The sequence below is a fragment of the Myotis brandtii genome, unplaced genomic scaffold (assembly GCF_000412655.1).
Source record: "Myotis brandtii unplaced genomic scaffold, ASM41265v1 scaffold197, whole genome shotgun sequence".
NCBI classification, from domain to species: Eukaryota; Metazoa; Chordata; class Mammalia; order Chiroptera; family Vespertilionidae; genus Myotis; species Myotis brandtii.
This window is the reverse complement of record NW_005357346.1, coordinates 535,137-547,219: the sequence shown is the minus strand read 5'-3', so window position 1 is coordinate 547,219 and position 12,083 is coordinate 535,137. Positions and strand designations below refer to the sequence as shown.

The 12,083-nt window shown below is 46.3% G+C and overlaps 1 protein-coding gene across 5 annotated transcripts in view; it reads right to left on the bottom strand.

Moving 5' to 3' along the window:
• Positions 1–3,440: 3,440 nt before the first annotated feature.
• Positions 3,441–12,083, bottom strand: part of PTPN14 (protein tyrosine phosphatase, non-receptor type 14) — a 145,673-nt gene continuing 137,030 nt past the window's right edge. For all 5 annotated transcript variants that reach the window (XM_014538761.1, XM_014538764.1, XM_014538763.1 and 2 more), the window contains one exon: positions 3,441–10,810. In XM_014538761.1, coding sequence (XP_014394247.1) covers positions 10,682–10,810 — 129 coding nt within the window. In that variant the 3' untranslated portion in view covers positions 3,441–10,681. The remainder of the gene's footprint in view (positions 10,811–12,083) is intronic.

Genomic DNA, 12,083 nt, shown 5'->3' with positions numbered 1-12,083 from the left:
TATTCTTTCTGATTGGTGTTTTGGGGTTTTTAGGATATATTTCCAGAACTGGGATCACTGAGTCAAACGGAAGTTCCATTTTTTATTTTTTTGAGGAAATGCCATACTGTTTTCCATAGTGGCTGCACCAGTCTGCATTCCCATCAGCAGTGTACCAGTGTTTCCTTTTCTCCACATCCTTGCCAGCACTTGTTGTTTGTTGATTCGTTGGTGATAGCCATTCTGACAGGTGTGAAGTGATATCTCACTCTGACAGGTGTGAGGTGGTTTTAATTTGCATTTCTCTGATGATTAGTGACTAGAATTTTTTCATATGTCTCTAGGCCAGTGGTTCTCAACCTTGGCTGCACATTAGAATCATAACAAAGAAACAGAATTTCTAGAGGATGAGGCCCAGAAATCAGGATTTTAAAAAGATTCCCACATCTCCTAGGACAGTGGTGGGCAAACTGTGGCTCGCGAGCCACATGCGGCTCTTTGGCCCCTTGAGTGTGGCTCTTCCACAAAATACTGACTTCTGCGCATGGGCCACGAAGTTTCAATCGCACTGTATGTGCGTGCCTGCACGTGGTATTTTGTGGAAGAGCCACACTCAAGGGGCCAAAGAGCCGCATGTGGCTCGCGAGCCACAGTTTGCCGACCACTGTCCTAGGAGATGTACCCGTAAACATATTGCTATAGAGATGTCTGAGATTTTACTGCCTATGTTCTCCTCTAAGACTTTCATGGTTTCATGCCTTACATGTAAGTCTTTTATCCATCTTGAGTTTATTTTTTTTGTATGGTGTACTATTAAGTTGGTGGTTTAGTTTCATCCTTTTGCATGTGTCTGTCCAGTTTTCCCAGTACCATTTGTTGAAGAGACTGTCTTTATTGTATGTTCTTGCCTCTTTTGTCAAATATTAATTGACCATAATGGTGTGGGTCAATTTTGGGGGTCTCTGTTCCATTCCATTGGTCTTGTGCCTGTTCTTGTGACAGTACCAGGCTGTTTTTGGTTATAATGGCTTTGTATTATGGTTTGACATCTGGTATTGTGATCTCTCCTACTTCATTCTTCTTTCTCAAGATTGCTGCAGCTATTCGAGGTCTTTTGTGGTTCCATATAAACTTTTGGAGTATCTGTTGCCACATTTTTTTAAAAAAAACTATCAGGTGCCAGTAGGATATAATATTTGTAGTATTTGTTTCCCTCTACCCTCCTAACAGTACTATTAAAAACTTTTTTTTTTGCCAATCTACTGTATGAAATACTTTGTTTTACATGCATTTATTAATGAGATTGGGTACTTTTTCATCCACCTAGGAATTGTGTTTCTTCTCTGAGTTGTTATTTATGGCAGTTGCCGATTTTGCTATTCATGTCTTTTATTATAATTTATAAGAGCTCAATGTGTATTGAGATATTAGCTCTTTGTCCTGTACTGACAATGGTTCCTCTGGTGGTCCATTAACTTTATTTTTTAAAAGTGTTTTTATTGATTTGAAAGAGAGAGGAAGGGAGAGAGATACATCAATGTGAAAGAGAAACATCATTTGGCTGCCTCCTGCACGCCCCCTACTGGGGATCGAGCCCACAACTCAGGCATGTGCCTGACCCAGAATTGACCTGTGGCCTTTTAGGTGCATGGGATGATGCTCAACCACTGAGCAACACCAGCCAGGGCCATTCACTTTATTTCTCATGACACTTCTGAACCCAAGCAGATTGCATCTTTAAATGAAGAAAAGAAAGAAAACCATTTTTAAAATTTAAGTCTTCGATCTATCTGGAATTGTGTTAATAGAAAGAGATCTGATGGTACTATTTAAAATTTTTAACATTCACAATTGCTAGCTACTTATGCCAGCATCATTTATTGAATGGTTTATTTTCCCCTGCTGACTTGAAATGTTCCCATTCCCATAAGACATTGGTTTATTTCTATACTATTTCATCCCATTGATTTGCCAGTAAAATACTCTTGATTTTTGTTGCACTCTAAAACTTTCAGTATCGACTGGAGCTAATCTGTTGTGTTCTCTGGGATTTTTCTGACCATTATCCCATGTTTAACCCTCCAAAGTACTTGAGAGTCCTCTCTTGGCCTTTCCCCACCCCACCCCCGTCTCCAAAAATGCTATTGTGATATTTACTAGAATTGCTTTGGAGTCAGCGATACAGAGAAATGACCTCTTCTATCCAAGCATGTAGTGTTTACCAATTTGTCTATGTTTTGCCTCAAAGGGTTTAGTTATGTTTATGTAGGTCCTACAGATCCCCCTTAACACCTAGATTTAATGTTTCCGTAGCTACTATGAATGAGCTTTTCTTCCATTCTGTTTCATGACTGGTAAGTCTGACAAGTTCTCCCCATTTATTTTTATTAAAATAAAATGTAAAAATCAGAAAATAGGCATGTTTGAGCCCGTTTTTGTCATTTTACTGCAAATTTGTATTTAATATTTAATTACATTTTTAAAAAAAAGTTTCTTCTCCCGTTCTGTTTGGAGATAAACAGAAGTCTACTAGTGTTTTCTAAATTATATAAAACCACTTTTTCTGTTTATCAACCAAAGGAAATAAACTGAGTCTATTTACTCAGTCCATGAGAGAGAAAACAGATTAGTGTGTGTACCTATTCTTTTGCCATCTACTGGACTTCGCTCCATTTTCATTGGCATTTTGCCTATTATCATCTTTTAAAAATAGTATGTGGCTTTTCTCTCAAGAACTAGAATTGTTTTGTTGCCACAGCCAACATATACAGAGATTTGTCCGTTTAGTGAGACATTTGCCATCTCCTTCCACCCTCGCTTACAGTATTCTCATTTGCATCATGTGAACCACGCTGGGACCTGTGTAGGTGAACAGTAACTCGTCTAGTGCCAGGGCTGTACATGGGTCACTCCCAGCCGTGGTGCTGTCACCCCATAGTGTCGGCCCTCATCACCAGGGCTTCATTGTGTGCGTCTATGGCAGCTGATGGGCTGGAAATAATAAGGGTGGGGCCGCCGCCTTAAAGCTAGTGATGAGTTGTGCTCTTAACATTGAAAGACAAAAACTAAAAGTTGGGTCTTGTCTGGCAGCCTGGTGCCTGCCTTTTTCAGGTGCACGGTTGGGATCCGAGTAAATGACAGTTGGGGGAAGGGACTTGGCACCCCATGAGGGTCCTCAGGGCATTTGTGACAAGGGGGTCCGTTTCTGTGTCGTCTTCACTCCATCTGCCTAGCGATCATCTCGTTCAGATATTTTTTCTAACAGTGACAACTCTGGAAATGTCGAACTAATTATTTAGTGTGGTCACGTTATACAGGAATAAAACGTGGGCAGAAATGGTGTTAGAAAACTGAAAAGTAGATGTTCCCAGGCCCTTGTGCTCATGAAAATAACCCTCGACGAGATGGCTGCTTTCAGCTAAAGTGAACACACATAGTACAGAAGAGAGAAAATGCAACTGTTTTTCTCTGGAAAAAGAAACAAGTTTATTGCATATGTAAATCAATAGATATCTTTTATAAAAAAAGGTTAGAATAAAGATCTCACATTTGTAAAGGCACATATGAAATATTTCACAGCCATGACACAGGCAGTGAGAACATACACAATAGCAACTAGGACCAGTATAATGTAAATAAGACGTTATAAAAACAGATAGGAAACAGTGCAAAAAATACTGTCAAAAGTCAGTTTTATACACCACATAACTGTGTACAAAACTGCCAAGCATAAGCTTATTTACTGATATAAAAAAGCGTAGGATAGCATGCATAGTTTTATTTAAGGCTTTTAATATTATTAAATTGAGAGGGAGTCAGTCTGTAACAAAGTCGAGCTGACATGAATATTGATAAACCACTTCCCCACTTAGGGAATGTCCTATGAACTTCTCACTCCCTCTCTCCCCTTACAAGTTGGTGATAGAGAGACTGGACTTCCATTTGTAAGGTGGCAACTCAGGATCCCAAGTCCCAACCCGGAATGCGTTTCTCACAGCAACCACCTATCAGGCAGCTAAATTTCCAGGTCAGCCCTGGAAATAATAATAGCCAACCAGCTCTGGCTGACCCAACCCGAGATTTCAGCTACGCTGCAAGCCAGGCTTCTGTGGGTCGACCCACGAACCTTCAGAACCAACTGGTTTCTAAGCCGTCTATACATCCTTTGGACTTGAAACCTATTCACTGTCAAGTGGTTTGAATGATACACAATGCACAACATTTTATAAAACACAGACCAAGGAAAGCATCAAAATACTGAAGTCGCAGAACAACAGTCCAGTGAAACAAACTAGGTAAGCCTGTTATTTGAAGCAACACAAGTTACATAAGGTTATAGAGTCAATAGTCATCTGCATATGTAACCCTTTCTTTTTCCACTTAAGACTCCTCAAAGGAGTGAGCTATTAGAGGAACAAAGGAAATCCCAGGGAACCATCTCTACTGAAGAGGAACCTCACTCCTGAAAGGATCGAGTTAATGGATTTTGAAAATCCCAAGCAGTGGCAAGGAAGTTCAGTGAAAGGGAACGGCAGTAACATTTTACCACGTTCAAGTTGGGAAAAATAAATGGCTCTGAGTGACAGCTTTCAGCTCTTGGCCGGAGGTGACTAATTAGCTACCCTGCAGTCGAGGGAGGAGGGAGGCCCCTGAGAAGTGCCCAGAACACCGGGCACCCCGGCCCTGAGAGCCACCTCCCTAAACTCAAAGCAGGATTCCTGAGATTTCAGCAAAACAGCACCACCCCAGCGCACACACAGACCCCAATCCGATCTTGGCAGCTTTCTCCTTGAAACCGTGTCAGGTGAGGAGGCCTGTGCATTGCCCTGGAGGTTGGGGAAGAAGAATGGGGTAAGCTAGAGAGTGGATGAGCAGCGTGCCCTGCCCCTCCCTGGATGACAGATCATAAATAGGTTCTGTGGAAGAGCCTGAGGAGCCCGGCGCTGTCCCTGATTCTGGCTAGGATGGAGGGAGCATGGGTGCAGGAGGAAGCTAGAACCAAACTCATCGGACCACACACACCATGTGCCAAGTGTTGCAGCCGCTGGGAATCCATGTAGGTTACCTTGAAAGGAACAGCGGGCGCTGCTGCAATCATCACTGTAAACAGGGCCGGCAACCGAATCCATCCGGCTTTCATCTCTCGTGCTGAGTGGGGGCATCGCCCAGGGGGAAGGAGTGGGTGGGTCGGGCAGCGTCCTGGCTGCTGACAGCTTCCTAGCCGTTTCCATTCTGGTTATTTCCATCTGTCAGATCTTATACTCCTTGAAACTACATAACTTTTAAAAATTAAAATCCAATTTCCTAATTACATCGTTTGGAGAGGTTTAAGAGTGGTTCTCTATGACAGATGAAACCATTTGGTAGGGGTCACCCTGACAGGGAAAGGGAAGAAATGGTGTGCTGCTGGAGAGCAAGGCGAGGTCAGCACAGCCCTGGGTGAGTGAGGTGCTCTTGGAATGAAGAGGGTGACATCACAAGATAATCCCACCCAGCCCCCCAACAAGACAAGGAACAATTGCAGTCACTGTACTGACACCTCCCAGTTCTGGGGCCCTGATCATAAACACTTGCATAAAGGGCAGGAAAGAGGAATGAAGATGCCCGGGAGCTGTGACTGCCAACGCTGGGAGCCGCATGGAGGAGCAGAGCCCCCTGCTCATAGGACTGCCAGGAAGGCATCAGCTGCCAGCAAGCGAGGGGAGGCGGGATCCCGGAGCAGCAAACGCAGGCACCACCAGAACCCACGACACCACCAAGCTCTACGCCAACAGTGAAGACGCGGTTTAAAACCACACACAAGGGTGAAACAGACGCCAGCGTGGCCGCCTGTCTTTCCCAGGGATGCCACCGCATGGTTTCTGGCCGCACAGAAAGGGAGGTAGGGAGCAGGACAGACATTCTGGAGTCCAGAAAATTATTTGCGAATGTTTTGGTAACAACTTCAGGGCTGATCTAAAAGCCTCCCTTCTCCTCTTCCCCTTCCTAGCTCCTCTCTGGGCAAGCTTATGGCACTTTCTGGAAAAAGTGATCCTGAGGGCCCAAAGTGTGGCAGAAGGAGCAGTGACTTCTACGCAGCTGCTTGTCAAATTCGGGCTGCACTTCAACTCCAGCCCTGCTGCCTTACAATGCAATGCCCTTGAATTTGCTGTTAGAATGGGAGGGCAGGCGGAAGCTGTGAACAGGAGGAACTGATGTGCATCCTCCCCTTTACGGCACCAAACCGCACAATCCCAGGCTCATGGGCGTTTTTACAGAGAACCTTTTAGTTTGGCCTTGAGAGCAACATGCAGATGTATTAAGCTGGAAAAGATAAGAAAGGTGGTCTTATCTGGATAAAAATGCTCACCCACTCGAGTTTATGGGTTGGCTGAATTGGAATGGATACAGCTCACATTTCTCTCAGGCACGTTGCTGCTACTTGCAACAGATGGTCACTAAGGCCTTTGCCCTCCAGAGTCTTAGAAACAGACAAAGACAAGAACCATTCTGCTTTCTCGCTCAGAGCTCAAGGGAACTGTCAAACACAACTGAGCGCCCTAGCGCTTTCCACCCCACAGGGCCAACTAGTTTGTCAGTCACAGAGCTGTGGGCCACTGGGACACGTGTTGAGTGTCCACAGAAAACCCCAACTTCTCCCCTTGGAGGTGGTGCTAGGTGGGTTGTTGCTTTGCTCACAAAAAGGAATCACTACCTAAGAGCATGAGAAGTGTCTGATAAAAACCACAGGCAACGATACAAAACAGCAGCAGCAGAATCTTTGGCAAAACAAGAGAAAGCTGAATTCCCACAAAGGGCCAGCCTAAGAGCCCAACAGTGACCATTTGGTGCCTCTGGAAATGTCCTACACCAGGAGCCCAGCTATCCCTGACACAGAGGTGGAATGAGGGATCGATGAACATGGGTCTGATCCAATCCCAACCCTTGAATCTAAGCTCCCTGCACCTGCCTCCCACCCCAAGTGGTTGACGTATCTGCCCCAAAAGAATCAATAACTATACCAATTTCCCCCGCCAAACACGCATTGGAAGTCGGAGAGAGATTAGAAAACATTCTGTGTTCTGACAGGCCACCTTTGGGAGTCGTACATCACGTTCCCTAACCACCGGGCTGAGGACAGCTAATACTGATTGCACATCCAGAAAAGACGGCAGCGGAAAACCCCAGGGTGATGCGCCTGATGGCCAAGCCCGCCCATCAGAATCAACATGTGCTAACATCTCTGCAGTGACTCCCAGGCCCCACGAGATGGCCCACTCACCGAGTGAGGAGAGAATCACCAGAGCAAGACGGCACGTCCACCCAGGGCCACGCTGCCCACTGCACAGGCCTCCGTGAGCTACAGCACTTGTTTGAAAAAAATGGGAATAAACACTCTACAGATGAGGTTGATCCATGTTATTATAAGTAAAATATGGTCCAACCATTGGAAATTTCATCTGGGTCAACCCATGGTAAGCTGGGAAAGATCAGAAAAGGGAGCAACTGGATAAAAACGCTGACCTGCAGTACCCACTGGAGCTTACAACTGAACCACAGAAGCTGAGAGCAAACAGGATGAAGGTGAGGTGAGCACTGGGCGAGCCCGTGGTCAAATCTCAGAGAGCAGCCCACAAGGAAGGAGCCGAGATGGACAAGTGACTCCCTAGGCAAACAATGGCATGCATTACAGTTAAAAATGTAGTTCCTCTTCTCAATCTAGGACCACAAAAAGTATAAAAGTGAGATTACTTGTATTGGGGCTCCTCGGAAGTCTATCACTCCAAGTATTCCATGTGGAGAAGTTTTCCCCTTCCTGATCTTACTGCTCCCCTCCCATGGAGGGGAGGAGCCCATTCCTCTTTATTGTCCTATGAAGAAATCAATGTGTGATACTTCCTGTCCGGGGAAAGAGGTGTCTATCAATGGAAATGCTACTGAAAGGTGGTGTCTCCTTGGAGAAACCCATGAAGCTCACAGGCTCAGCTCAGCTCCAGTATGAAGACATCAAACTCCACCCCCACAATCCAGCGACCGTACTGAACAAGGACAAACACGGGGCCGATGCATCCAAATGAGTGTGGATTAGAGAAACAAAACATTTCACCTGGAGAACTTCAAAACCAGAGGCCTGGGTGTGTTTGAGGGCTTTGTTGTTGAGAAATTTTTTAATTTTCTCTTTTCAAACCCAAACCACAGCAACAGACTCCGACAGCCCCAGCTTCAGACTTGGTACATCATCAGGAACTCATTCCAAAAGCTCTAACTAGATAACTAATTTAATACACTTTGCTTCAAGGTTTATTCCTTGGCAGGCTTCCCAGATACAAAGCATCTCTGGGCAATGATTATGCAGATGCCACTGGAAGAACTTTAAGTGGCGGCCGCTAATTGAACAGGAGAGGGGCTGGCATTTGCTGGAGATGTGAAAAGGAATGCAAAATGTGCTAAAGGACCCAAAGCACTTGTTTTTCAAAAGGAAAGACGGGGCATAACTTTCAATGTTTGCCTTTGGGTTTCAACATAAACTTTGGCTAGGAAATTGGATATTAAACCCATTTATTTCCTGCATTCACGAATACTCCTGGAGCACAAGGTGGCAACAGCGGACGGGTTGAAGAGGGGACCGTGAGTGATGAGCTCAAAGAGACAGCAGATCTACGGGCTGCCCACACGAGACCTGTCAATGGCGCCCACGCTGGGGCCCACGAGATGAAAGAGACATACTGGCAGTCCATCAAACAATAAAGCAGGAAATTGTTTGACATCCCTCACAGCAGAATATCCCAAGGATGGACTGTATCTAAGGAAAGGAAACCAATACCTCTCAGCCTGTGGATGATCCAAGTCCTGAGCGCCCGAGTGAGGGCTGTGAGCTCTGTTCCACTGAAAATACATGGCGTGCTAATAGCTTTCTTTTTCAGAATATAGACCCAAATTCCGGAACCTACAGAGCTCGGCTGAAGTTATTAGACTCCTTGACTGATTCTTTAGACCTTGGGGTAGAAGACAGAAGGCCCTCCATCACCAGAGTCTCTAACAAAGAGAAAAATCATACCATCTGGCCAGATGTGGAACTGAGTTGATTCCTAGGCCAAAGCAGTTCCTGGGGATCTGTGTCCACACCCATCCGTTGGTGTGCGGTGACGGAAGTTACAGAGGCACACTCTTCTTTCTGGTTGATCTGATGCCTTCTTTCCTTGTATTTTCAGCCCAAGGACAGATAAAAAAGAAAATGAAAGCAGCAGTGGAAGAAGGCCTGGTAGAACACCACAGTGATCAATTCCGAGAACAAAACCATTTAAAAGTTACATTCAGGAAAAACTAGAGAAGAAAATCCCCCCAAACTCAGCAAGATGGAAAGTGCGTGGAGTATCAGTGTACTAACCTAAGAAATTCCGAAGCACAGGGACCAGTGAAGGCCAGGAAGAGACAAAGTGAGGTCCGAGCTTCACTGAAGGCAGCGCTGACACCACAAATGACCAGAGTGAGTTGTATGGAGAAAGGAGGGACCACCACGGGGCTCTGTGCGAGATGAACACCACGTTCATCATGGGGGCCAGGACCGAGTGGGCTGAGTTTTACTCTCACAGACCAAAGTCTAGAGACGGCACCAGCACAGCGGGGTCACACTTGGTGTGGCTCCTGGCCAGGGCCCCTGCTGAGTGTCAAAGAGCCCCCATCAGCTTTCTCACGTGTCTCCTTTATAACCTTTCCAATGACTTGGTGGCTCATGAACGGACAGAATACCCGCCAGCACCTTGACCTTCAGGCCCCCATCCAGCACACCCATCCTAAACAAATGCAGAATCAAGGGCCTTCCTGTCTCCTTTCTCTTCTCACTCTGGTCCATTAGCTTCTCTCAATCAGGCAAGAAGCCGAGCTGCACAGATGGCCTGGCCCAGGGCCTCCAAGGCCACCAGCCTGGCACCCACCGAGCAAATGAGGAGAAGCTGCAAATACTGAGGGTGTGGCCCCCGGCAAGGAAACACAAGCTCCAGAGCCCAGATTGACGGGTGGTCGAGAAAGAGGCAAACAAAGCTCCCCCATTCAGCCTGGGCAAGGATTACTCCACTGTAAATGCAGCCTTTCCTCTGGCTGCTCCGGCTGTCACTCAAGGTTGGAGGAGGGACTGGGGGAAGACTACTGAGGGTGAGGACAGAAGGAAGAAGGGAGGAATCATCCTGTCCATCAAGGCTCCCGAGCCCAAAATATAAGAGAAGAGCGTTTTTTCCCTCAGAAAAAAAGGTCTTGGCCCTAATCTTTACATTTTAGGATAAACTCATTTTCTTGCCATCCTTGATTTGGACATGAGCAATTAAGCTGATGAATTTCAGGGTTGGTTACCCATCTGGCTGCAACTTCACCAGAGATGTGTTCCCTTCTGCCTCTGTCCCCCAAATGGTCCACCAGGCGACCTTTCCCTACCAACGTGTTACAATGCAGATCGGTCAAAATGTGGTTCAAATGAAAAGCACTACATTACTGTGAAAACTGCAATTACAATGATTCACACAAGTTATTCCAAAGGGGGAAAAAATAAATTATCTCATATAAAATAATACATGATGTTTATGAAGAATCTTGGCTCCCGTGACGAGGGAGCCCGTGTCCTGCCGGCTCCAGCCATCCGTGCCCTGCTGGGGGAGCAGGCTTTGTGTGGAGGTGCCTCCCCATCTGCAGGATGGAGCTGGGTCCCTCTTCCAGGGGCTGGGTCCGGGGGTTAAATGAGTCTGGAGTTTTGGAGGAACTGAATGAGGACCTGGTAGACAAACTTGTACTGAGCGATGGTCTGAATCATGAACATCCTCTGCTCCCGGAGGAGCCGCAGCATCATGGGCACTTCCACCTTCTGCAAGAAAAGAGAAAAGCACAAGGTCCTGAGATGGGGAGCTTCCCGTGAGTGTTTCCTCATTCCTTCATCCAAGAAGCATTCCCTCACTGCCCGTGTGCAGGTACAGGAGATCAGCAAAGGACTCAGCCCCCTGTAGATTTTCCCAAAGACTCGATACCAGCAGTTGGAGAACCTGGTTGGCATGTACCACTCATGTGCTATTGTATTTTATTTTTAATACTAGAGGCCCGATGCATGAAATTCATGCAAGAATAGGCCTTCCTTCCCCTGGCTGTCGGCACCGGCTTCCCTCTGGCACCTGGGACCCGGGCTTCCCTCGCAGCCCCGGGTTCGTCTGGCAGGTCGTCCGGAAGGACATCGGTCTAATTAGCATATTATGCTTTTATTATTATAGATGTTTTTATTTCAAAGAGAGGAAGGAAGAGGGAGAGAGAGATGGAAACATCAATGATGAGAGAGAATCACTGATCGGCTGCCTCCTGCACACCCCATATTGAGGAATGAGCCTACAACCCGGGCATGTGTCCTGACTGGGAATAGAACTGTGACCTCCTGGTTCATGGGTCAACACTCAACCACTGAGCCACACCGGCCAGGGATGTGCTATTTAAAATACAGACCAGTGTGTTAGAGAAAACATAGAGGCTGGAGTTAAACCCGACTGGTATTCTCAACTCTATCATGGCCCAACGGTAGGATTTATGACATCTCTTGCTCTTAGTTTCTTCACCTGTAAACAAGGAGAATGGTGCTTTCCTCCAATGGCACAGTGGCCCTGCCCAGGTTAGTGATATGTCCTGGGCACTGACATGGGGTATAAGCAGTACCCACCTCCAGGATCACCTAAAGACGTGCATGTAAAGCATTGAGCACAATGTCTGCACACAGTTCTTAAGACCACACATGATCATCTTATAATGTTATGAAATGAACAATCACCTGCTGAAGCCGCGCTCTACCATCCCTTCATCACCTGTGCCTCCATTTCTCTGTGTTACACAAGGGTGCTAATAAGACCCTTCCCACAGAGTTAACTGTAAAGGCTTCTCAAGTTGGAAAACTGCTAGAATAGTGCTTGTACTTGGTAAACACTAAATACAGGTGAGCTGTTGTTATCATATTTTCATTATTGTCATCATCATCACCTCCACCACCTCCACTTCCATCTCTGCCACCACCATCACCATCATACTACCTACACCACCACCCCCTCCACCACCTCCACTTCCATCCCCACCAGCACCACCCCCTCCACTTCCATCCCTACCAG